We start from the raw sequence: 26,968 nt of genomic DNA on the forward strand, positions 1-26,968 counted from the left end.
ATGTCGAGTGCTGGTGAGTCATATTTCAATAACAATGTCGCGAAGTGACCACTGACAGCCTGCTACTCAAGTTACATTATTACAAAATGTTGTGGTTTGTTTTTACCTCCTGCATTTGAATACAATAAATACTCATCACTAAGTATGCACAAACTAAGAATACTATTTTTCTCTATCTCTATTTTACAGCACCTTCACCTAACTTATTAGTAAGGCTTATTATTACAACCCAGCTTTTGTCCTGAGTATTCTGACAAGTTAATGGTCACAGCTTGGACTTCATTTTCTAAACGCAGTTAAGAAATACCAGAATCAGAATCGCTTTTATATCACAAGTGCACACTCTTGAGAGTAAAATGCTTTGGTTTAGGTTTCTCAACATTGGCATTGCAGCATCAAGATACAAAATCACAATAATAGAGTTAAGTAAAAATAAGTAAAGTAAGTAATAATAAAGGTGGTGGAATAGGTTTCGGTTTCATCATACCTGTGCATGGCCGTCTTATTTGGATAGTATGGTCTACAGATGCTTAAACTATCAACTCTTTTGACAAGCAAAGGAGGTACGGCTAGGGTGAGCTTTAGTTTTTTTTCCCAGACACTGTTTCAGAACGAATTATCCAGCTGTAGTTTATTTGCCTCTAATTTAAGGTCATTATAAGGAGAGACTGTTATTAAGTGATGTTTCTTTGGTCAGGAGAATGTACCTAATGTTTCCCAACAACAACAAAATTCATGATAGACGATAATGACCAGAAAACAATTGTCATCAATTACTGTTGTGAGACCATGATAAGCGCTGGCTAAAAACACTCTTGGCATTTCTTGTATGGCTTTTTTGCTTCTTTGTTGTTGATTACCTGGAACATTAGTTTCAATACTCGGTTTAACTTGTTTTAAAGACTTCCTCCATACAAGCTGCTTACATCAGTTTTTATATTAAACTTAAAACTTAAAGAAGAGTGCTAAAATCAGGTGTAGTGCTGAGGCACAAATATGTACATTTCAAGCCTGCAAACTGCGACACTTTAAATGAATGTGCAATAACACTATGTGCAATATGACAACCCTAGTCGTCTATCTGTACAGTATAGTATAGTGGATAGTGTACATAGCCTTTATTTATGTAAACCAGCTCCTTTCCCTTCACCTGTACTATAGCAATGACAATAAAGACCATTCATTCATTCATTCATTCATTCATTCATTCATTCATAAAACTAAAAGTTGTATCACAATATTAACCTTGTAAACTATAGGTAATGAAGACACCTTCACCATCCAGCACGTTAGCACAGGGAAATGTCTGGTGGCGGGGGCCTCGGGGACAGGGGTGAGCCTGGGGGTCTGCGATGCCTCCACGGCATCCCAGTGGAAGTGGGGGTCTGGCCACCGGCTGTTCCACGTGGGCACAGCCCAGTGCCTGGGCCTGGAGGTGCGCACCAAGGCCCTGTCCCTGTTCAGCTGTGGCTCCATGGGGGACACCATGCTGTGGTGGCGCTGTCTGGAGGGCGCCCTCTACACCGTCTACCAGATGGGCCTGACAGTGAGCGGTGAGGGGGTTGTCAGTGCCAAGCGTGACACGGCCGATGCCTGGAGGAGAGACGAATCACCGGATAACGTCTGCCAGCGGCCGTACCACAGTGAGTGCGCTCTCTGAGCTGTCCTTTCACCCGACCTCTCCCCACCCTACAGGAAAGAAATGGAGTGGAGAGAGTAGAATAGACTTATTCAGTTCTAACATGTTGTGTACAGTCACATAGACTGTCCAGTGAATATAGACACCACATCTATACAGTCCACAACGTGAAACAGATACACAGCCAGAAGCCTATTGAAGACACAGTTGAAACAGAAAGCTACACCTACACACCCCCATTGTGGCTTGGCAGTCAGAGTTCTATTATCAGTGACTTGTTATTGTAGGTAAATCCCTCCTAGTACCACATGACCATCAAGTGATTCTTAGAATGTGCATGCTCTTCTCATAGATGTCATGGTTGACATGATCAGTGTGACGCAGTAGAAAAATACAAACTGATTATATTATATTGTATTATAGTTCACTGTATGTTATAGAAATAATTACTTTTCAATTTGTATCTTGATTTGCTATTTTTGGCCTTGTGCCAATTGATTCAGAGTTCAACATTATCTACATGTAGGCCTAAGGCTTTGACGCACTCCAAGCAACAACAACAACAACAACAACAACAATAGTGTATTCAGTTGTGTCTGTGCACTCAACACTCTTCCCAGTTGGTTGACAGGCAAACAGTTTTTTTTACCAAGTCATTATTGTAAAAGAGAATTCATTGACAATGACTTTCCTCGATATATAAAAGAAATCCTGTGATATCCTATGTAGAGATGTCGTCCAGAATACTAACTCCCAAATTTCAGAGTGCTCAAACTTAAATGCATTATTTGTGTAGCAGTCCAATGTCTAATGGTTTCATTTTCCTTTTACTGCGAGGATAATCACATCACCTCCTTCTGTCTGAAAGTCCATTTATATCCAGACAAGTCACACACTTCTCATTTAGTTTCAATGCCCCAGCTTTTGATGTCAGTTTAGCTTTAGCTGTCGATTTGCTTGTTAATGTGTGTACAGTATGTGTTTGGAAAATGTGAGACACTTCACTTAGATTCAGATTCAATTTAATTGTCAGGGTAAAAAAGACAACTAAACACAGTTAGGCATCTAACCAGTGCAATAGTGCAAAAGCCATGCTCCTGGACAACAGAGAAAGTACAGTATACTGGTTGTTTCACAGTGGACACATTATCACTTCTCCCAGAGCTGACTGCACTCATTGTGCATTCATTCAGTGTCGTGTTAGGGCTGAATCCTAATACACACAAAATTATTCACATAACGTATTCATGTCAAATGAAGGGATCGAGTTACGCTCTACTGTATGTGCGGATCTCAAGTGAGTATTTGTCCCTGCGTGTGTACAGTTGACTAAATGTAGCGCTGCAGTGGTTCCACTCTGTGTCCCTCCTCTCTCTTCTCTTCCCGTAGTTGTTCACACGATGGACGGGGACTCTGCTGGGGCGCCCTGTGAGTTCCCTTTCCTCTACAATGGCACCTGGCATCACGGCTGCCTCCCTGATGACGATGATATCACTACCCAGCTGTCCTGGTGTGCCACCACCTCTGACTATGACACTAGCCAACAGAGGGGACACTGTCTAACACCTGGCACGTCTCGTTTTAATTGTTTTACCTCCACATTTCATGATTAAAAAAAACAAAAAAACATTACCGGTTGTTTTTCCAGTAGAGATAGGAAGAAGGAGCTTCTAGGCATCAGGTTTGGGCTCGTTCCATTTAGATTCCTGTCAGTGGACAGTGACTCCAAATTCCTTTTCATTTCTGTGGAGCAATCTGGTAGAATGATGATGTGTTTGTAGGTTTGACATAAACGCAATGTGTTGAGCTATTGCAGAGGTTGTAAGCTTTGCTAGGAAACATGTTAGAAGGTTCAGGATCAACACACATACACATACACACACACACACACACACACACACACATACACACACACACACACACAGACATACACCGCCAGGCTAAACACCTCTCTTTGTCTTCTCCGCAGAGGACGGCTGCAGGGTCCTGTTCAACGGGACAGAGGAGGGTCCTTGCTACCAGTTTGTGTCCAGAGCAGCGGTGACGTGGCAGGAGGCGCTGGACTCGTGTCGCAGCCAGGGAGCTGAGCTGCTCAGCCTGTCCAGCCCAGAGGACCGCTCCCTCGCCCTCCGTAAGTCTGTTACTGTCTCCCTCGCCCTCCGTATGTCTGTTACTGTCTCCCTCGCCCTCCGTAAGTCTGTTACTGTCTCCCTCGCCCTCCGTAAGTCTGTTACTGTCTCCCTTGCCCTCCGTAAGTCTGTCCACCATTACTGTCTCCCTCTCCATCTGTCTCCTCTCCATCTGTAAGACTGTTCACCATTACTGTCTCCCTCTCCATCTGTAAGTCGGTTCTCCACATGTGACCCTACTAACTAACCCGTATGTATCCGCATTGCTGAAAGAGACACTATAATGCCATGGTTGGGAGCAGGAGTGTACCGTAATCGAATTCAGTTTAGCCTCATTCTGCCTTGTGATTCAGGGTGGTGCTTTGCCCCATACAAGTCATACCCTTATAGTTTTACAACCCACCTGCTCTCGGGAGGGCAGATCTTTGATACCATGATCACCCACCAATACAACAAGGAGGTTTCACTTTCTGTTTTGGTGGTGAGTGGAATATACCAGTGAGTGGAACTGTAACTGTTGCTGCGGGTGCTGGAAAGCCCCTTAAAACAGGCCAGGCAGGCTAAAGGTTTCAGAGAAATAGATACAGTAGGTACTTTTGATTCCCGACCGGAAATTCAAGCGGTACAGCAGCACAGACCACTAATATTACAAATAATAATCACTAAAAGGTGACAATTTAATAATAGACAAAAAAAAACGTCTATAAAATAAAGATAGACCTAATAGACATCTGAACCTTATACAGTAAGATTGAACATCCTCCAGCCTGACTCTGATCACCCTGAACAAGCCAGCCGGAGGAGGAGTTGTACAGTGTTACTGCGGCAGGCAATGAGGCAATTTGATATTCTACTGTAGTCCTGGTTAGTGCCTCTCAGTTCCAGTAAGTAGTAGATGACACGGCCTGTAACTATGGGGGGTTTTAAATATGGAGTTAGTCATCCAATATGCTGGGTTTTAGATATCGTTAGCCTCATAGCATAATTGCCTAAGTCATATTTCAGCCAAATTGAGATATCTGCCTAACTCTACTCTCTTAACACTGCTGATTCACTGTGCATTATTGCCTATGCCATCAGCCTATCAGAATGCCTGTTACATTCCAAAATCACTATCTGCCCAAGTCATCTCTTTGGCATTTTTGAGACTACATACAAAGATGGCTCGGCTGACCTCAAGTGAAGCATGACTTAGGCAATTATGCTATGAGGCTCACCGTATGGAGTTAGTCATCCAAATGTGCAGTATGCTGAAGAGGTTGAGTTCTGTTAGAACTAGCAGGATGACTCTGGATGACTCTGCCAGGGGTTAGGGGATGACAATGCCATTTCAGTCAGTTCAGGAAGTCAAATAGACTCGATTTTCAAGACCCTGTACATTTCACAATTAACTGTCAGTGTTCACACTGTGGGTGTTAGAGAACAGTGCAGTGCAGCATTCGTAGAACCACAGCCCGCCACACAGGAAATTGTGTGTGTGTGTGTGTGTGTGTGTTGCAGGTTGCGGCACTTAGCAGTTTGATCTCATTGTTTTTCCGAGAGCAAGGCTTTTACAAGGAGGCTTTTAGAGACACTACCCTTTGCACAGTCATCTATTGTTCAGGAATATTACCATGGCTATTACATCATCACACAGCTTAGAGGACACACACACAATACAACCAATGCTTTGAGAAGGCCTACAACAGTTATTGTAGTTGACTGTCAAGATAAAAAAACTATAATTTCAACAATTATGATTATTATTCACAATTTGTCTTGCCTCCTCTCTTCTTGTGTGTGTGTGTGTCTGTGTGTGTCTGTGTGTGTCTGTGTGTCTGTGTGTCTGTGTGTGTGCGTCTGTGTCTGTGTCTGTGTGTGTTTCGTCTTAGTGGCCGGCGGCCATGATGGCAAGCCAGACAGGATGTGGATAGGCCTCCACCAGTTGGACACGGCTCAGGGCTGGCAGTGGTCAGACGGATCCCCCCTCTCCTACCTGAGCTGGGAGGAAGGTGAGGACAACACAGACCCTTCATAGACATCATACATCATACATCATATCTATGGTGCAACCATGTTTCATCTATGGTACAGTCATGGGTTATCTCTACAGCCATGGTGCATCTATGATACTCTACATCTATACATACACTCCTGGTGCATCTATGGTACTGTACATCTATACAGTTATGGTACATCTATGGTACTGTACATCTATACAGTCATAGTACATCTGTGGTACTGAACATCTATATAATCCTGGTCCATCTATACAATCATGATACATCTATGCTACTGTACATTTATATAATCCTGGTGCATCTATACAATCATGGTACATCTATGGTACTCTACATCTATATAATCCTGGTACATCTATACAATCATGATACATCTATGCTACTGTACATCTATACAATCATGGTACATCTATGCTACTGTACATCTATATACTCCTGGTCCATCTATACAATCACGGTACACCTATGGTACTGTACATCTATGGTACAGTTACTGTATGGTATTCTTTAGTACATTTATGGTATATTATAGTCGCTACAACAATGGCACATCATGGTCCACCCCTTCCAGTACCCGGTACCAGGTTCCAGCCCTGCGGGCGGCTCCCTCCCTCAGACCTCCTGCCTGGGTCCCGCAGGGAGACAAAGAGCCCAGTGTTGTGGGCAGGGCAGGGTCACTCTGACTGCCTGCTGAGCGTCTTGCCATTGTTAACAAGGTTAAATCACAGGTCAATGAATGGCCCTCTTTATAAGATCATAAGTGTGTGTGTGTGTGTGTGTGTGTGTGTGTGCGTGTCCGTCCTGCTGTGCTATGTGTGTGTCCTGCTGTGTCAGTATGCGACGGTTGCTCTGTCCTCCTCGCTCAGCGCTCTCTGACCTCCGCAGGGTCCCGTTGCCCCTCTCGGTGCTGAAGGTGGGAGTTGAGAGAGACTAAGATTAACCTAGGTCTGTGTGTCCGCTGGCAGTGTTTCCTCAATTCCTTACATCCTCTCTCCTCACCTCCTTCTTGAAACGCATGGGAGGACAGGGTCTGGGTTTTGAGAAGGAAGGAAGAATAGAGGACGTGAGGAGTCAAGGAAAGACTTGAAAGAGATTTACCCCAACTCCCTGTGTGTGTGTGTGTGTGTGTGTGTGTGTGTGTGTGTGTGTGTCGCACAGGGATGCCACCTGTTTCCATACTGAGAGAGTCAGACTGCGGGGTGCTGAACTCCAACAATAACTATGAGACTGAGTCGTGCGACAAGCGGCTGCCATACATCTGTAAGAAAAACGTCAACACTACCCAGTCAGGGCCAACAGGTAAGAGTTATTAAGTTATTATTATTATTATTATTATTATTATTATTATTATTATTATTATTCAGGCATTTATGATAACCCAATTTTCACTAATTCTACTTTTCTTCCACCTCTTGTTTTATATAATTACACTATAATAAGGTTTAATAATAATAATAAGGTTTAATAAACCCTATCATGTATTTTCCCCCCACCACCTCTGCAGAGCCTCTGATGTACAAGGCCACGGTGTGTGAGGAGGGTTGGAGCCCGTGGAACACCATGTGCTACAAGCTGGTCAAGGACGAGCCCACCACCTTCGCCCTGGCTGAGAAGTACTGTAAAGGCAGCGGGGGAGGTCTGGTCAGCCTGCACAGCCTGGACACCCTGGAGATGATCAGCACCCAGTTCCATGCAGGTAGGGAGAGGACACTGGCGTTGCTTGTTCGCCGCTTCTCCGCCCGAAATCTAGGTGTAACTGCAGTATACAGAGTAGATTGTCCTACAAAGACACTTATATTTAGATTTAGTAATCTAAACATTTATTAGACCCCTATACTTTCTTTTATTTATTTTTTGTTTCTTTTTATTATTACTACCTGATCTTTTCAGTTTGAAAAGCGCTATATAAGTGTAATTTATTATTATTATTATAGACACTACAATGTTTATTGATGTCAGATGTAGAAGATGGGTTCAGTGTGTACAGTAGCCTACTAGGTAGCTCTGGCACGTTCTGAGTAAATGTACTGTGTATGTACTTGCGGCAGAGGTTTGAATCCCTCCACTACTACTGCACTGTGACCCCCCAAACCCCCTCACCTGAGATTCCCCCCCCCCCCCGAGGAAGATCTTTGTTATGCTATGACTGTTTTTGTATTTCTATCAAATCGGGTGTCTCATCCATCAATCTAAACCCCTCAAAAAAAGTTCAGAAACGCTTTTTTTGTTGATTATTCCTCCTCTTTAATAATACCAATTGGTATTGTATTTTATATCATTGGAAAGCCTGATTAGTCACCTTTACAACGAGGTACAACTTGTAAGGATCATGCATTCGTGGAATGAGCAACACAGCTAAACGTGTGGGTAGCGGCCCAAAAATATTTGCCAAAATCCCCTATATTCTTCTGTTGGTATTCACTCTCGTTTTGAGTTGCTTGGTGGATTGGATGATTGCACTCTCCCACAGTAATAAGGAAAAAAACAACACATATTGGCCATTTTTACACTTTATTCATTTTACATTGTCAGGGACCTCAGTAGTGTGTGGAAGATCCATACGCAGTCACAACAGCTTGGCACCTCCTCCTCATGCTGGTCACCAGCCTGGTCACACACTGCTGTGGGACGGGATCCCATTCCTCAACTAGGATTTGCCGCAAGTCAGCCAACATGGTTGCGTTGGTCACTCCGGCACGTACAGCACGCCCAAGCTGATCCCACAAGTGTTCAATTGGGTTGAGGTCTGGACTCACAGCAGGCCATTCCACCCTCTCCACTCCCAAATACTGGAGGTGCTCTGTGATGATCCTGGCTCTGTGGCGGCGAGCGTTGTCATCATGGAGGATGGAGTTAGGTCCCAGATTCTGGAGATATGGGATCGCCACTGGCCCCAGAATATCATTCCTGTCAATTAGGTGCCATTCAGGTGCCAGTCACACACCTGTGACTGACATACACCTGCCAGCACTTGAAGCTCAAAACGAGAGTGAATACCAACAGAAGAATATTGCAGGGGATTTTGGCAATTTCTTTTGGGCCGCTACCCACACGTTTAGCTGTGTTACTCATTCCATGAATGTATGATCCTTACAAGTTGTACCTCATTATAAAGGTGACCAATCAGGCTTTCCAACGATATAAAATACAATACCAATTGGTATTACTCTTTGACTGCCAGCCATGTTCAGAGCGGAGAGTTCCACACTGCCAGACTTTTGGGGCATTTTCGCTGAACTTTGAAGACCCACCAAATATTGACTTTTCGGACTACATAAACATTGAACATATCTACCAAAACTTTAGACTCTCTTCTTTCATCAGAAAAAGAAAGTTTGTTTCTAGCCTCTTTGAGTGTTTAGAAATCGGCCGTAGAACATAGGGTGGTTTCAGCAAAAACACCTGATTTTGACCAATAAACAGAGAAAACGAGCTTTTTCTGCAGAACTTTTTTTTCTTCTTTTTTTTTCTGCACTTTTTCTGTATCATCCGACTCTGAACTGTTTGAAGAGTCGCGCGATGGCCGCAATGCTCCGCGCCGCGTTTGGCACATACCCTGATCCGTTTCGCCATTACTACAACCCACAGCAAGCCACTTCCTTCTCCAGGCTTTTATCGAACTACTGCCCCCATCTGGGACCGAAATACATTACACCCAAGTCTGAAATTCACTCGCTAGGTGTAGAACATGTCAATAACGCGATCCCCGCGAAAAAAAAAAAAAAATCTATAAGACGCCAATTGGCGTCTTTGGCAGTCAACGTTACTATTCTATAAGACGCCAATTGTCGTCTTTGGCAGTCAATGAGTTAAAGGGGAGGAATAATCAACAAGAAAAGCGTTTCCGAACTTTTTTGAGGGGTTTATCAATGTGCTACTGTAGTTGAAGGAAGGGTGTGTTGTGGTGTCCTGTAGTTGAAGGAAGGGTGTGTTGTGGTGTCCTCAGGTGGTGCGTTGGATGTGTGGATCGGTCTGATTGCCACAAGTGACCCAGCCGTCTTCAAGTGGGCGGACCAGTCACCAGTCTCCTTCACTTACTGGGGCAAGAACCAGCCTCTCCAGCCCTCAGGCGAATCCGCTTGTGTGTTCTACTCTGGAGAGGTGTGTTTGTGTGTTTGTGTGTGTGTGTGTGTGTGTGTGTGTGTGTGTGTGTGTGTGTGTGTGTGTGTGTGTGTGTGTGTGTGTGTGGGTGTGTGGGTGTGTGGGTGTGTGTGGGTGTGTGGGTGTCTGTGTCTAATCCGGTTTCTCAACTTTTCTTTTTTTATTTGCATAATATTATTTGCTTGTTTGGTTATAAGTGTTGTTACAATAACCTGTTTAATCCTGCTTCCAGGCTAATATTAGTAACTCAACTGTTAAAGCTACAACCACTTCTTTCCCTCGCCTTGAAACATTGTTGTGTTTTTAAATGAAAAGGAAGCCATTTTTGAACTTACGATCTCAGTGCCAATCGAAACAAAGAAACTAACAAGCAAAAAATGTAGTCATTAGGACCACCCTCATCGTGTGTGTGTGTGTGTGTGTGTGTGTGTGTGTGTGTGTGTGTCTGTGTCTGTGTCTGTGTCTGTGTCTGTGTCTGTGTGTGTGTGTGTGCAGAGCCATGGCTGGAGGGTGGGGCAGTGTGAGAAGAATCTGCCTTTCATGTGTCAGAAGAAAGGACGGGTGGACGAGTCTGCCACAGAGGCCGGATGTCCCCCTGGCGGGGTAAGCAACATCCCCCCCCCCCCCCCCAACACATAACAACAGCAAACAAACCAACAACCTCCCTGTCTCTGCTTCATTGTTTATCTGAATCTATTATGAAAAACCCATTTATTCCAAGGACTTGATATCTGTCATTCCTTTGCCTTTTATTTTTTCAGGCAGTCTCTTTTTAAAGTTTTAGATCTCGTTCCTTACAGAGAGATGTGGCAAGCTAGGACAAAATGTGCATCATTATAATTCACAACAATAAACGTGAAAGCAGTACAACGTTCTATACATGGAACAAGCGTGGGCGGCTCTGGCTATTTCTACAGCTCAGCACTAACACCCATGATTCAACTTACTAAAAAAAGATATATATATATTTGGTAGATAAGACCCTGATGTTTGCCTCCTGTGTTATTTGTCACTTATGTCCTGTACTATTGTCACTTAAAAAAAACTATCTTGAATTATGCCTATTGCCTTATTGTCTTGTGCTGCAATGTCAGGAACCGAAGCCTAAGAATTTCACTCTCTTACACTTGTGTAATGTGACGTAACAAGAAACTTGAAGTTTACTTACCCCCCTTAGGAGTGGAGGAGGCACGGGGACTCCTGCTACAAGGTGGACTCCAAAGAGGTGTCTTTCAAGGACAGGTGTGACCTCACCATCAGAAACAGGTACCGCCCCTTTCTACACTTGTCGTGTCATCTCTCTCTCTTTCATCGTCCTTCCATCTTATCCTTGTCTTCCTAGCAACCGTCCTGTCAAATCTATGTTTTCTAATGAGTCGCATTGAAGGACGTCACACAATCCGAGACACACGAGCTCACCTGTGTCTTTTATAAACTGCATAAAACAGAGCTGTCCCTCTTAACCTTGTCCCTCTCACTTCACTTTGAGTGTGCCTTTATGCTTTTGTTGACATGTTGACTTGTTTACAGGTTTGAACAGGCCTTTATCAATAGACTGTTGGGAGAGCAGATCAACATGAAGACCCAGTATTACTGGACGGGGCTCCAGGACATCAAGAGCACAGGAGAGTACCAGTGGGTCACCCAGGACGGAGCTGGAGATAGGGTCACCTACGTCAACTGGGGATGGTTTCAGCCAGGTTGGTCCATATTGGATGTGGGAGAGGGTTGACCCCAATGACAGATGAGAATGTGTGTGTGCGCGCACGTGTGTGCTCACATACATTGTGTGTGTGTGTGTGCGTGTGTTTCTCAGCTCTGGCTGGAGGCTGTGCTGTGATGTCTACTGCCAAGCCTCTAGGGAAGTGGGAGGTGAAGAACTGCACCCTGTTCAAGGCAGGCTCCATCTGCAAGAGAGACATCGGTACTCCACAGCCCGTCCAGCCTGAACCCAACCCTAATGGTACCTGCCCTGACGGATGGGTGTCCAAACCTGGCATCTCCTACTGCTACAAGGTGTGTATGTATGTTGTATGTATGTATGTGTGTGTGTGTGTGTGTGTGTTTGTTTGTGTGTGTGTGTGTTTGTTTGTGTGTGTGTGGCACAAGGGTGGCCATTTGCAAGGTATGCCACAGTATCTGGGCTTAGAATTGGATGTAAAAAAATATTTTAACAATGTGTCTAGCCCAGAAGTGACTGTGTGTCATGTGAAGACTGAAGAAAGAGAGAGAGAGAGAGTGTGTGTGTGTGTGTGTGTACGTGTGTACGTGTGTACGTGTGTACTTTTTTATTTTTTATTTTACCTTTATTTTACCAGGCGAGACAATTAAGAACAAAATTCTTATTTACAATGCCGGCCCGTGTGTGTGTGTACGTGTGTGTACGTGTGTATGTGTGTGGCACGAGGTGGCCATTTGCAAGGTATGCCACAGTATCTGGGCTTAGAATTGGATCTAAAAATATATATTGTTATATATTTTATATATTTTAACAATGTGTCTAGCCCAGAAGTGACTGTGTGTCATGTGAAGACTGAAGAGAGAGAGAGAGAGAGAGTGTGTGTGTGTGTGTGTGTGTGTGTGTGTACGTGTGTGTGTACGTGTGTGTGTGTGTGTGTGTGTGTGTGTGTACTGTATGGGCTGATGAACCCTGCTGCTGTCCTGGTAGGTGTTCCATGAGGAGCGGCTGAGTAGGAAGCGCTCCTGGGAGGAGGCTGAGAGGTTCTGCGAGGCGCTGGGTGCCCACCTACCCAGCTTCACCCACGTGGAGGAGATGAGAGCCCTACACTACGTCATGAGAGACTCCATCAGGTGCCTAACACACACACACACACACAATCAATAACACGTTAACGCACGCAATTCATCTGGAAACCTTAACAAAAATAAATAAATGGCGCCAATTAATCATATTACCAAGTTGTACTGACATGCGTGGCAATCGCAGATAACACTGTAGAGGGGTTTCAAGACAGACTGATTTGTATACTGTGTTGTAGTAATGATGACAGTCATTGGTTACATTTGTGATTTTTGATCAATTGTGTCACACACACACACACACACACACACACACACACACACACACACAAATGCTACAGTATATCCCAGACAATCCCAGGCAACAGACTGACAATCATTCTGACAATTTCAGACTAGCGTGTCTGTTACCAGCTAAAGTATTATAAAATTATATATTCATTTAATCTTATTCAGAAATCATCAAAACTAAGCTGTTATAATAAAGTTTAAAAAAAAGTTGTAGTTTTATCTCCCCCCCAAAATACAAGTAAATACTAGTATTTTAAACTTGTGATTAATCATGATTAATCACAGCCTATTATTGTGATTAACTTGCTATTATAGTGATTACATTTTAATCGATAAAATGTAATCGATTGACAGCACTAATTTAGATACATGACCCATTTTCTCCACTAAAACCATTTAGTTAACTGTAAGTGGGGATCGTTGCAGGTAGAAGTCATGCACATGATGTGGTTTTGGCTCAAAGTGACGCTGGACTGGCATGTTTTCACATCCACATACAGAACAACAAACTCCTACTTAATGACTGTCACACTGACTCATGACTTTCACACTTGAAATAAACAGAGACTATTCACACTCTGTTGGAATAAACCCATACTGCACCCCTAACAGACCGCCCTCAAATGCCTTCAAAAGTCTCAAAGACGACTATCTTTCAAAGCTTTTGCTCCGTACAGTACCTCGAGTCCCCTTGCTATTCATAAAATGCCACACCACATACTCATCTAGAATTCACACCACTGTGGCTTTGGCTTCTATATTAAGTTGTGCTACTTAGTGACTAGCCAGGGTTCATACCAGGGCGCAGCCTGCCCTGTGATGCTGAGGGGAGGATGCATTCACCCGCTGTAACAAAGACACTACAGTACTGCAGCTACCTAGTCACGAGAGGGGACACTGGTCTTCAATAAACAGATTGTTTACACACTGTAACACTTGGTTTAGGGCAGGGTTTTACTGACAGTACACTGCTTATTTGATGCTACTGGTTATGATATGGTAATCCCAAACATTTCATTGTCGTGGTGAAAGTAGGTTATTGTTGAATGACAATATGCTCTGTCAAAATTGTCCTTTATTTGAGTGTACTTGGAAGTCATCATGCTGGATAAGAATCGTAGCAAAATGACAAAAATACAAAAATGCCTCTGCACTTCCAGTAACTCCGGGAAAAGATAGGACATTGTGACTTATCCCTTCAGTTCAATACTGCTGAGTGACTATTTGAATGGTATCCAAACTGTCTGCAATTTCTATTAGCGATCACCTATCACTGAAATCTCACTCAGAGCCTCCCGCTGCTTTCCACGGCTGACTTCCCTGTGACATTGCATACCATGCATGCATTACAATGAGCCTGTCCTCCGGTTTGTACCTCCATCGGCCTCCGTTGCCTGGGTAAGTACTGTAGGGCTGGATGTGGTTATTATTAACAGCGCTGTGTGCTTCCTGTTCCAGTGATGACCGGTTCTTCTGGGTGGGGCTGAACAGAAGGAACCCTGCTGAGCATGTGTGGGAGTGGAGCGACGGTCGTCCTGTGAGTACCAGGAGACACACACACACCCTCTCTGTGTGAACTGTCACTTCTAAATAAATGCATCTCGGGGGGCGGGGTTCGACTGCATTGTCACATTCTGATAAAGACTATGGCAGCAGAAAGTGGGAAAATTATGGAGTTGATGATTCTGTGATGCTTAGCTGTAATTGAACTTGTGAATTTGCGGTCCTGACACGTCCCTCCCTCGTGTATAAACCGCTTCGTGTGTCCGTTTCAAACTGTGTTGGATTGACAGGCGTCCTCTATTCTCACTTCTCCCAAACAGGTGTTGATCAGTGTTTTCCCTCAAGAGTTCCATGAGGATGATGAGTACAACCGGGAGTGCACAGCCTTCAAGGTGGGTGAGCTTTCTCAGTGGAGGACAGCCAACCACAGCACAGCTGCCAATTCGGTTGTCATGGGAAATGTCACAGTTGAACCCGCCCACATTCTGTGGTCATGTCACTTTGTTTCCTACATACTCCACTTTAGGCTGGAGTGAGCTCTCTTTCCTTCTTTCTTTCTCTCTCTCCCCCCCCCCCCCCACATACAAGCAGTTGTTATTTTGTAACCAGTGTCCCAAGACACATGCACTGCTGCTTGTGTATACTGAATACATACTGTGCCCTGCGTAAGTAATGGGACAGTGAAGTATTTTTTCTTCTTTTGACTCTACACTGCATAACTTTGGATTTGAAATCAAACAATTACAATGAGATTGAAGTAGAGATCCTCGTGCTTTTATTTGATGGTTTTTGTGTTTTTTTGTGTGTTTTCATTCAGAAATTACATAATAAACACTTTGTATGCATAGTCCCCGTATTTTAGGGTACCCAAAAGTAATGGGACAACTGGCTTGACAGTTTCAGTCAGATGTGTTTCATCGTGTCATTTGTGCGGCCAACGTCTAGTATTGATTCTAGGCTTTGCGTTTGCCTTTGGAGTCTTCTATCGGTGTCTGTGAACATGAAGACCAATAAAAGTCAGGGAAGCCATTATGAGGCTGAAATATCAGAAACCTAGCCATCAGAAACATAGCTAAGCTAAGACCTTAACCCTACCAAAAGCAACAGTTTGGAACATCATTAAAAGTAAAGAAAAACCCCCAAACAACTGTCTGCAGCAACCGCATAGTTCAGGAGCACGCTCCAGGAGGCAGGCGTGAATGTGTCCCAGACACATGTTACAGTCTGCAGAAGACTTCACCAGTAGAACTACAGAGGCCACAAAAACAGGATGGCCAGGTTACGGTTTGCTAAAGAGTACCTTAAAGAGGAAAAGGGTCTGGACAGATGAGACAACGATTAACATGTGCCAGAGTGATGGCAAGAGTAAAGTGTGGTGAAAAAACGGATCTGCCCAATATCCACAGTATACAGGGGTTAGTAATGGCTTGGGCATGCATCTTCCACTGGAACCTACTCACTTGTCTTAATTGTTAATTAATAACTGACAGCAGCAGCAGGATGCATTCTGAAGTGTACAGAAACATATTGTCAGCCCAAGTATAAGCAAATGCCTCAAGTCATTGGACAGTGCTTCGTCATACAGCAGGGCGATGACCCAAAACATACCAGAGTAACTAGGTGGAAAAGTGGAAAGTTATTAACTGGCTTCTCCAGATTGAAATCCAATGTCATTTTTTGAAGAGGAGACTTAAGACAAAACGTCCTAAAAATAAACAACAACTGAAGATTGCTGCAGTACAGCGCAGGTAGAGCATCACCAGAGAAGATACCCAGTGTCTGGTGGAGTCAATGGGTTGCAGACCTCAAGGCAGTTATTGCATGCAAAGGATTATCGATCAAGTACTAAACATGAGTGCTTAATTTGGACATTTGATAAATCTGTCCCATCACTTTTGGGTAACCTGAAACAGGGGGACTATGCATACAAGTGTTGTAATTTCTGAATGTCGTAATAGTACTTGGTTGATTTCAAATCCAAACTTTTGAAGTGTAGAGCCAAAAGAGGAAAAAATGCTATATATGCAGTATATACACAGTATATACACACACACATGCATATGGGTTTGTCTTTTACATATTATAATATAGCCTGGTAAATGTCCTTGTTCACTGACATTTGCTGCAGTAATTATATTACTGTCAATATGATTTGATCCACTTAACTCATGTCAGACAGACAAGAGAGATGGTATGAATGAAAGGATTGTTTGCAAATAAGCATATCTAAAGCTCTTCTGGGGATGAATACAAATCTTATGAAAATACATGCATAGTGTGTGCATATTGACCCTCTCTCTCTCTCTCTGTGTTCAACAGTCCATGAAAGGGACCTTCAGGAGTTTGTTTCTCTTTCTGCACCAAGACTTCCCGCCGAAGCCGTTCCACGCCACGCCCTTCCACTGCGACGCTAAGCTGGAGTGGGTCTGCCAGATCCCCAGGGGTAACCCAAAACACAATTACACAGCCTGCCTTGTGAATGTGCAATACCCTCCCTGCCTGATTCATTAAGCCTCACTCTCAAAGTGCCTCTTGTGTATTATATTTGTCCCACATTTAGCACTTGGCCAACACATAAACAGACCTCTATCTGTCCCTGGATGCAAAAAAAACCAATTAGGGAATTCCTGAACCACGACTGACACACTGTGAGATTCTGTTTTGAAGTTAAGGACAGTATGATTTCATTTTATTCATATCGGTGATTTGATCTCTTCTCTAGGCAAGACTCCCATGACCCCAGAGTGGTACAATCCCGGTAAGCAGCGCTGAATGTAAAAAACATGTGACTGTTCATCAGTTCAAAAACAAATTGGTCTATCCCAACCCTTTCCTTGTGACTACAGTAGGTCACTTCCAGTGACCTGATACATAAACCATGTTCTGCATACACTGTGAGGTTTGTTTCACATCAGCTCTTTTGAAATGTGCAAACATGAGTAGGGTGTTTCTTCATTTGTGGGCAGATGGCCACCACGAGACGTCCATCTTCATCGATGGCAGCGAGTATTGGTTTTTGGCCGAGCCCAAGCTGACGTACGAGGAGGCCAGCCTCTACTGCAGCAGCAACGGCAGCAAGCTGGCTGCACCACGCAGCTTCACTGCAGCCAGGCAGATCCACCAGGCCTTGTCTGGGGTATGTGCACCACAGCACCACGGTACCATAGGACATTGATCAAACGAGAGAGCTAATAACGTTATGACTACATTGATAGAAAGGGTGTTTGTGTGTGTGTGTGTGTGTGTGTGTGTGTGTGTGTGTGTGTGCGCCCATGGCTTTGTCCCTGTATTTACTGCTGAGTTTTGTGGCCTGATAAAACAGACATCGGAGGCTAAGCAGAGCTGGTGGGCTGATATGAGGGAACCAGGAAACTTCTTCCCTATGACGTAAGTTTCACTGACACACACACACTCACTACATCAGCAGCAACACGCTGCAAATAATGTATTTTTAGTTGAACATGAACAACCAAACTGAAATGACAACAACAATGGTTCTACTTGCTGGTAAAGTCCTAAACGGTTGTAGTATGTATGTCACATTTGACCATAAGAACATCAAACACTCATTCACTATCTAAATGTGAACTTTACAACACAGAAGGTTGTGATGCGGTCATGCTTTTTATGTGTGTCAGTGAGTGTAAGAACGAATGACTTTACTTTCCATCTGTCCCCTGTAGATTCACTCAGATGCGGTACTATCACACCGCCTTCTTAGGCCGATGTACATCCATTAGTCCTGACTCCATCTTCCCAGGTAACAGACCCTGCAATAATCAACTTTCAAAGTTGCTATGCAACCAAGCTGCATTCAGTATTTAATTAAATCATTATTGTGTCCCAAATGTGTCACAAGAAGGAAAACAAGCGTATCTGTTTATTGTAATTTTAGAAAGGACTGTGGCCCACTTGTTGCTTTGAAACTAGCCCTGTGTCCCAATTCTCAGTAAAAAAAAAAAAGAAGAAAAAAAAGATTAAAGTAGAACGAAGTTTAACTGTGACTGGGCACACACACACACTCCCGGCCCTTTTCAGAATATGAAAACAGCTGCGAGCGCCGACTGCCGTTTGTGTGTGAGAGGCACAACACCACGTCTGTGGACACACACCCCCTGGAGCCTCACCCAGCGGGCCTGGCCTGTAGCGGCGATGCACTGCACTTCAGAGACAAGGTCAGTCACACACTCCCCCCAAACCCTACATATAATATGACATATTATGTACATCTTAATATAAAAACTGCTGCAATTTTCTTTTTTTGCAGCAGTTATGATTTAACACAAACACTTCTATCAAAGTCTTTTTATCCATTAACTATTGTCTTATAAAATGTTTTATTTACTTCTTATATTTGCTTTTATTCATTGTAATTTGTATTTTCTTACTATGCTCCTCTTGCTGTATTTTTATATAATGTATGTAAATGCGCCTGTTGTATGGAATATGCTATACAAATACAATTGCCTTGCCTTGCCTTGCCTGCACACACAGACCACTTCTGAATGTACAATCTAATCTAATTGTAAAATAGATAAAGATATAAAAAGATATATAGAATGTTTTGTTTTTTGAATGAGCAGTCAATACACAGTGCCATGTATGTGGAGCGGTGTGGTTAAGATTGCCTTTGCCTTCCCCAGTGCTACACTGTGATCAAGCCTCGGTACCTCAACTTCAAGAACGCCAACGAGTTCTGTCAGTCGCTGAAGGGGACTCTGCTGACCATATCTGACCAAGTAGAACAGGGTGAGCTGTGCTGTTTCTTCCTCTTAGTTAGTTTGTGAATAGGCACAAATAGATGTTGACTAGTTGTGTGTTTATGTTTTGTCGGGGGGGTTCAGACTTTGTGACCTCCCTGATGCCGGACCTACCAGAAAAGAGCTGGATCGGCCTGAAGCTCAAGGTCACGGACCCTGAATGGGTGGACGACTCCCCAGTGGACTTCCTCAACTTTAACTCCCTGCTTCACGGCCTGCTCAGGCCCATGGTCATCAATGCAAGTTGAAGTCCCCTCCCCTCCTCTATCCTCCATTCACTGTAGCCTCAGGAGGAGGCTTGGTCTAGCACTCAATTCAATCAATTCCTGCATAGCATTTGTTATTTTCTATTAACATCCCAACTCCCTGTCTCCCTCTGGTCCCTCCAGACCCTTGACCCAGAGAGCATGGAGCTGTGTGTGTTCATGTTCAAGGGCACCAGTTCTGCTATGATGGGCACCTGGGACTACACGGCCTGCTCAGACCAGCAGTATCTGGGCATCTGCCAGCATTACGCAGGTACACTACACCGTCCCACAGCAGAGGGTGCCAGAGCCTCGTTCTGTTCACAACACATACTGTTCTTAGCCGTAAAGACTCATTCTATAGACACTCTATATACCTCTCTACCCTCCATGTTCTCTATGCAGGGAAGGTTTACTCACCCACTGTAAAAAAAAATCACTGGGGATTTAACTCCAAAATATGTGCTCACATGTGTCCTAGAAAACGTTTATTTTTGGGCTATGTTCCCACATATGTCCCCCGTCCCCCCCGTCCCCTCCAATCCACCGCTGACTGCTCCTCTGGTGTCCTTAGACAAGCTAGAAGAGCCCCAGGTGCCTACGGAGGCCTTCAAGGCCCAAAACCACACCTTTAAACTGGTGCAGCAGAACGTGACGTGGTTCGAGGCCGTGGAGCTGTGCAGGGCCCAGGACATGGACCTGGCCAGCGTGGCCGACACCCTCCAACAGTCTGTCCTCACCGTGCACGTGAGCCGCGCACGCAGCCCCATGTGGATTGGCCTCTTCAGCGAAGATGTAAGTTAACCCCCACACCCTGGTGTCTTTGCCCAGACTCCAGCGACTTTCGTATAGGGGTTGATATCTGACACCTTTTTGTTTTAACCCCTTGAAAATGAAATCTAACAAAGTCACCTAAACTGTTTGGGTTTTGTAGTTTTTGTCCATGCCAGGCATATAGGGCTTCATATGAAGCAGACCTGGGTCAAATGTATTACATTTCAGATACTTAAACAAGCCCATCTTAAACGCTTTAACATGGAATTTGTACTTTTGGGACTATTCCCATGCTTATAATTTGCCTGGAATTAAACCAAGCACAGCACAAGTATTTGAAACAATTTGGCCTTGTATTTGAACCAACTGGTCTTACAGTAGATGAAGCGGAGTGTGATCATCAACTCTATATCAGACCTTGTTGTCCTCCTGAGTGTGAGTTGTTGTGCCTTATCAGGAGGGGGTCCACTACCGCTGGACTGACCACAGTCACACCGTGTACAGTCGTTGGTCCTCCGAGCCCACCAGTGGGCGCTGTGTCTACCTGGACACGGACGGCTTCTGGAAGGCAACAGAGTGTGAGGAGGTGCTCGCTGGGGCTATCTGCCATGTCCTGTCACATGGTGAGAGAATGAATCAATCGAATGCATTTTTGTATAGCACTTTTTACATAGACAAATGTCGCAAAGTGCTTCACAACTAGAACAATGTAAACAATAAATACAATACAAGCTATTATCTAACACCAAAGCATAGACCCCACAAAAAAATCTACTCTTGCATAAATGCTTTGGGACAGTGAGGGGCGCTTTCTCAGACTCTTTCCCAGAGAAGTTTTTTTTTTAGAAAGCCTTTACAGACTCTGCATTGAAGGTGCTTTTAAACTGGTTCCAGGAAACAAGTCATAAATGTTGTCATGAAACAAATTGAACATTTCCAACTTTTCGATTCTAGAGGAGACTATTACAATGCCAGACGACATCGCTGTGAAATGTCCTCACAAGAGTGGCGGGCCAAACTGGATCCCGTTCAAGGACAACTGTTACACCTTCCAACTGATGTCGTCCAGGTGGGATGAGTTCGACAAGGGGCACATTCACGAAACGTGCAAGAAGCTTGGTAAGAACCCTGGGACAAAAATCAGCCGAGAGCCATTTACATTGAATATAATTCATAAACATGGGCCTGTCTCTCCTAGTCTTAGTTTGGCTATGGACACTGATGTGTTGATGTGTAGTCAAATTATGTGTAGTCAAATGAACGTTTTCTGGTGTCTGACTGGGGGTGTTTGTGTTCTCAGATGATGGTGCTGACATCTTAACCATCAGGAACGCTTCGGAGAATGAGTTTGTAAGGCAACACCTCCTGCCTTTCAAGGACCTGGTCCAGTTTGTCTGGCTAGGGGTGTTCCACGATGACACAGGTGAGCAAGGCTGGCAGGTTATTCCCTTATCCATATTCCTGTTGTGTGTCCCTATCAGACCGGGGGGAAATATACTTAAATTACTTTTTTGTTTTGCTGCACTTGATTTAGTTTTCCAGGTACAGTTTGGAATAATCTAAAACATTTCTAAACGTCCAAGCTAAACCAAGCTTTGAAATATCAGACATTATTTATTCAACCCAGGTCTGGTCCATATGCGTTAGTTTCCTTGTTTGTAGGTTCTACCAATTGATTGGCCAATGCAGGACACACTGCAACAGAGTTCTATAATAACCATTGTTGTATAGTGTAAAGAATAGAACGTTGACCTAATTCCATGTTACGCCTGTCCTATAGATAACCAGCTGAGTTGGTATGATGGTACCAACGTACAGTACTCCAACTGGAAATTTGGAAGACCAGACATAAAGGAAGAGTTCATGGCTGGTCTCAATGAAGACGGCGTCTGGGAAATATTCACTAACAAACGCCACTTCAACCTCCTCAAGCAAAGGAGCATTGTGGCCTGCAAACTTGAGAAAGGTTGGTAGACCCCCTACAAGTCAATACAGTATGTCATAATATGAAACTCTTATCTCTTTGATTAACACAAACTTTGATCAATGGATCATCAAACACAGACATACGGTAGTCATATGTTATTATTATTATTTTTTTTACATTTTCATTCCATTCACTCAAATGGAAGCCTTTATGTGTTGTATTTGAAATAAACATACATACACTATTTCTATTGACACAAATTCTCACTTCACTTTAAGACTCAAAAGATGAGTACAAGCAGTCAACCAGAGACTTTGAGCGCTATGGCAACCTGAGTTACCATGTAATTACCAAGAGGCTGAGCTGGTTCCAGGCCCTTGAGGAGTGTGGTCAGCGCGGGGGACACCTGGCTAGCATACACGACACAGCACACAACGCACACCTGGAACTCATCGCCAAAAAAGATGGCTTCCCCCTGTGGATTGGCCTGTCCAGTCAGGATGTAAGGTTACATTCATTTTGTAATAATTTTGCCATTTATTTTCTAATCAAAGTGAGTTATGGCTGGTCTGCACCTTGTTGTTTAAAAAACTACAAACTAAAACAAAAGTAATTTTTACTCACTATCACCTGCTCTCAGTCCTAGAGTAGATGACTGACAGACTGCCTCCCTCCTCTCCCTAAGCAGACTAGCAGCTCCACATATGAGTGGTCTGATGGTACCAAGTACGATCACAAACCTGTGATTTCTGGAGCCCCGGGCAAGTCTAGCCCAGATCCCCAGGGCAGCTGTGTGTACGTGACCACCAGCGGAGTCTGGATGAAAACAGACTGTCAAGCCATTGTGGATGGAGCCCTTTGCTACAACACCACCATCACCACACCCAATCAGAGTAAGCCCCAGGTGTAAAGTACATTTGTATTCATGTACAGAAAGAACTGCCATATTTATTCATCATTATCATACCTAACTTGTGTTGAAATAACTTCTCTCCCATAACTAAATCATAAATATGTTTGCTACGCAAGATATAATACTGTGGCTGATATATTTCGTTTTTTTAGATTAGTGAAAGTTTTCCTCACAAGAGAGGACTTCCTCAGGTGTAATGTGTGTTGTTGTGTCTGAACTAGGAGCCAGCCCTCCGTCCTCTCAGGTGGCCAATCACTGCCCTCAGAGCAGCGGCTCGTCCAAGTGGGTGCAATACAAAGACCACTGCTACGCCTTCGACATGACATTCTACAACTACTCTGTCTACAGCATGGAGGAGGCCAAGGGCATCTGTGAAGGCCTCGGTAAGTGTCTGCTACTCCTGGTAACATTAGCCTTTACTCCTTCCCCCTAGGGCCTAGGCTTTGATTTTTTTTTGTATTTTTTGTATTTTTATTTTTTTTTCTTCTAACCCTCAACTTTTATTTTATGCATTTTGAGGTTATACAAGAATAATGAAAAGCACTTTATAAATGTAATAAATTATTATTATTTTTTACATTTGTCATTTTTCCCCTCTGTGTCCAACATTTACCCACCATTTTTTTCTTTCTTTTTTTTCAAAACTGGTTTGTTTTGGTTTACAGTAGGCCTCTTGTCTGCTTCTGCTTTTGATTGACAGATGCCCAGCTTCTGACCCTAAAGACCCAAGCGGAGAATGACTTTGTGTCTGGCTACATGGCAGAAAACCCTTTCATCACCAGTCGAGTGTGGCTGGGCATGGATCTAGACACGCATGGTAAACTGACCAACCCTCTGTGTAGTGTCTCTCTTATAGCACCAGCCACCCTCTCTACCCTCTCACCAACCCTGTGTAGTGTCTTTCTTATAGCACCAGCCACCCTCTCAGGTGACGAGGACCTCATAGCCTAGTTTTAGTCCAAGTCGGAACTTAATAATTCTCACATGCTCTACGGAATCTATGGATGAGTGTAACATCCAAAAAAACAAATTTTTTTCCTGAAACCTGAAAGTATTTCCTGATGGCGACATACATTTTCAACAAGAAAATGCAAACTTAATTCTTCATAGGTCAGACTGGCATCGAGTCCAGACTTTCTCATGTGTAATTGAGCAATCCACAAATAATACATCATGTAGTGAAAACTGATTGAATGAGTTGCTTTAAGTAACAACATTAAAATTCATATATTACAACACAAACATCATAGATGGAATGGACATCCCTGACCCCTCCCCATGTCCTCTCCTCAGGTAAGGCAGTAGGTTGGGCAGACGGCTCTGCTCCGACCTTCACTAACTGGGAGCCTGTAACCGCCGCCGCAGTGAAGAGCCAGGCCCCCTGTGCGGTGATGGTGTCTGCAGACGAGGGGAGATGGAGCCGCGTCAGCTGCAAGGACAGCCACAGCCGCACAGTCTGCAAAGCACCCACACGTGAGGACCACCGTCCACCTGCTGCCATCCTCAAACACCTGACTAATACATAGCCTCTCCGCCTATGAATTCTGGCCCATAATACAGAACAGTCAGATTTAACAAAGTTCTAGCTGTAGGTCTAACAGTTCACCACTTTAAACTAGTTCCACTCAGCTGTTCAGTCGTGCTCTGGTTTGTTTATTCATAGCCAGTATCAGGAGTTGATTGTATACTGAGTTAATAGATGTCTTTGTTTGGCAAAGGTTATACAGTATATTCAATATGTGTAAATGTGTACAGTATGTCTTATTATTGTTGATTTATTAACTTGTGCATGCTACAGTATGTGGGTTGGCTTTGTGAGCTCCATTGTGATTGGCTGTGATGTTCCACAGGGTCTGGAGGCTCCCCAGTGGCTCTGGTCTTCTTCGTGATCGTCTTCTTGTCTCTCCTGGGGGTGATCATCTTCATCATCTACAAGAAGAACAGAGCCCGCTTCTCCTCCACCGTCCGCTACAAGAGAAACTTTGACGACGATGCCGGTACGAGTATTATTACAGAGGCAGAGTGAGCCGCACTCCCCAACCCCGCAGATGGCATGTATCTGATAAGGAAATGAGCAAACCGTGACAAAAGCAACATCTGTAAACCTGCCTTTTAAAGCCAACTTTTATATATTTTTGTAAGTTCCCGAGCTGAGCTGACCGACCTTCGAGCATTTTCTGTGACTTTTGTAAATATTGGTGAAAGGATTGTGAATATCCCCTCGTACTTTTGTTGTTCTTCTTTTTTGTTCTTTAACTTAAAAGTATTTTAAATGATGATGATTGTTTGTTTTAAAGAAAGAGCTGCCAAATTGATGTTGCTTCCGTGTTGGTTGTCAAAGAAGGCACTGGATATGCAATGCTTGTCAGGGTATTTTTCTTCTCGTAAGCACTGATGTTTGTTTTTCTCTTTGCTCCACTCCTAGAGTTATTAATTTTTGACACGTTGTCCTTTTTGCATTTTGATTTTGTATTATATTGCATCATGGCACTTCTGGCATAAGATTTCTCTTTCATATTTTCTGCACTCATTGCCTGTCAGAGTTCTTTGTGAAAAGTCTTTTAGAACAGTTTTTGTTTGTTTGTTTGTGTGTTGATCTAATACAGGTATACTAGCTGATGCAGTTAAACACTTATGATAGAGTATTGTCATGGTCGTTAGCTATTTTGACCATTTGACCACTGCGAATGCATACAAGTTATCAAACTGTAAATGTCTGAAGTCTTAGTTGAAAATAGACGCCATGTTTACCTTCCTTTTCTATGCACTCAAACTACTGAGAACATTATGCACTTTAAAATCAAATGTGTAATTATTATGAAATATGCCTTAGCGATGGTTCTTTCCATGATTAAGCACAATAGTGTTGTCCTGTTTGGGAGTTGTAGTTTTATTTTTGTTCTTTTATAGGACAATGACTGAGGCCTCAAATTGCACTCATGTGGCTGCTGTAAATGCTTTGTAAATATTTAATTGTCTTGTGTTTTATATTTTCTTTATTAATATTGAGAATCTAAACCAAAGATGCTTGTGAATGTTGAGAACCTAGACATACATCTATCTTTTTAGATCTGCCTACCAAGCCACATTGCTTGTTGACGCTTGTGTACTTACCCTTCCCAAAACATTATTTCCATTGGCTTCAAGCAGACCCTCAGATATGATCATTGAAAATAAGATGTCTCCTAATAAAACAGGTCTGTCTTTGGGGTTTGTGTCCTGTCTTGTTTTTGCAGAAGATGTGGTTTGGTGACAGTACATAACATTTATATTTTGGCCATTTATCCAAAGTGATTTACAACAAATATATTAGTCTAAGTAAGTGAATCATTAATCCATCAGTCATAGCAAGAAAAGTAATATCTGCTCAGGCCATTGGCAGTCATAATGCTTTAAGGAAAGAATTATCGTTTTTTTCCCCTTATTTTTAATAATAATAATAATAATAAATATAACCGCAAGCAGCAATGGGGCGTGTTCCTACTGACATGCCCCCATAACTATAAATGGGGTGAGATTGACAGACACGGGGTAGACCAACAGACAGGTTGTAGATTGACAGACAGGGGGGTAGACCACTCACCTAATATGGGCCAAGTTGAACTCATGATATAAAAATATATATAAAGCTATGATAGTATGAAGTACCCTAGGACCACAGGCCTGTAAGGTACCAGTCACCTAATTATGGCCTGATATACATAGGCTACTATGCTATGATGATAACATACACTAAGTGTAAATACAAAAATGCATTGTGGATTAACCTTCCCCAGTTAATGACCATGTTGTATAGTTTATGTCAAGCATTTCACTACCCCATCTGACTGAATCAGGTAATTTCAAAGGCCTGTTTTTTGAGATATCTGGAAATGCTTCAACATGGTAACACATTGTAGTGCCAAGATGCATTGTTAATCAGACAT

General features: G+C 43.4%; 1 protein-coding gene across 1 annotated transcript; it reads left to right on the top strand.

Moving 5' to 3' along the window:
- On the top strand, positions 1-26,136 carry ly75 (lymphocyte antigen 75; the record flags this gene model as incomplete). The annotated part of the gene is made up of 35 exons (XM_080527342.1): positions 1-13; positions 1,260-1,643; positions 3,029-3,208; positions 3,609-3,770; positions 5,640-5,759; positions 6,927-7,067; positions 7,273-7,464; positions 9,715-9,869; positions 10,365-10,472; positions 11,047-11,135; positions 11,400-11,569; positions 11,686-11,885; positions 12,538-12,680; positions 14,379-14,457; positions 14,744-14,815; positions 16,743-16,866; positions 17,146-17,181; positions 17,390-17,559; positions 17,746-17,810; positions 18,107-18,183; positions 18,462-18,598; positions 19,067-19,172; positions 19,268-19,413; positions 19,573-19,702; positions 20,003-20,223; positions 20,660-20,825; positions 21,157-21,321; positions 21,503-21,625; positions 21,983-22,168; positions 22,408-22,631; positions 22,818-23,022; positions 23,264-23,425; positions 23,743-23,859; positions 24,336-24,515; positions 24,893-26,136. The coding sequence occupies 35 exons, from the start codon at positions 1-3 to the stop codon at positions 25,066-25,068; spliced, it is 5,124 nt and encodes a 1,707-aa protein (XP_080383468.1). The 3' UTR covers positions 25,069-26,136.
- Positions 26,137-26,968: the final 832 nt, after the last annotated feature.

This window comes from Nansenia antarctica (genome assembly GCF_963989245.1).
Source record: "Nansenia antarctica genome assembly, chromosome: 3".
Taxonomy (NCBI): Eukaryota; Metazoa; Chordata; class Actinopteri; order Argentiniformes; family Microstomatidae; genus Nansenia; species Nansenia antarctica.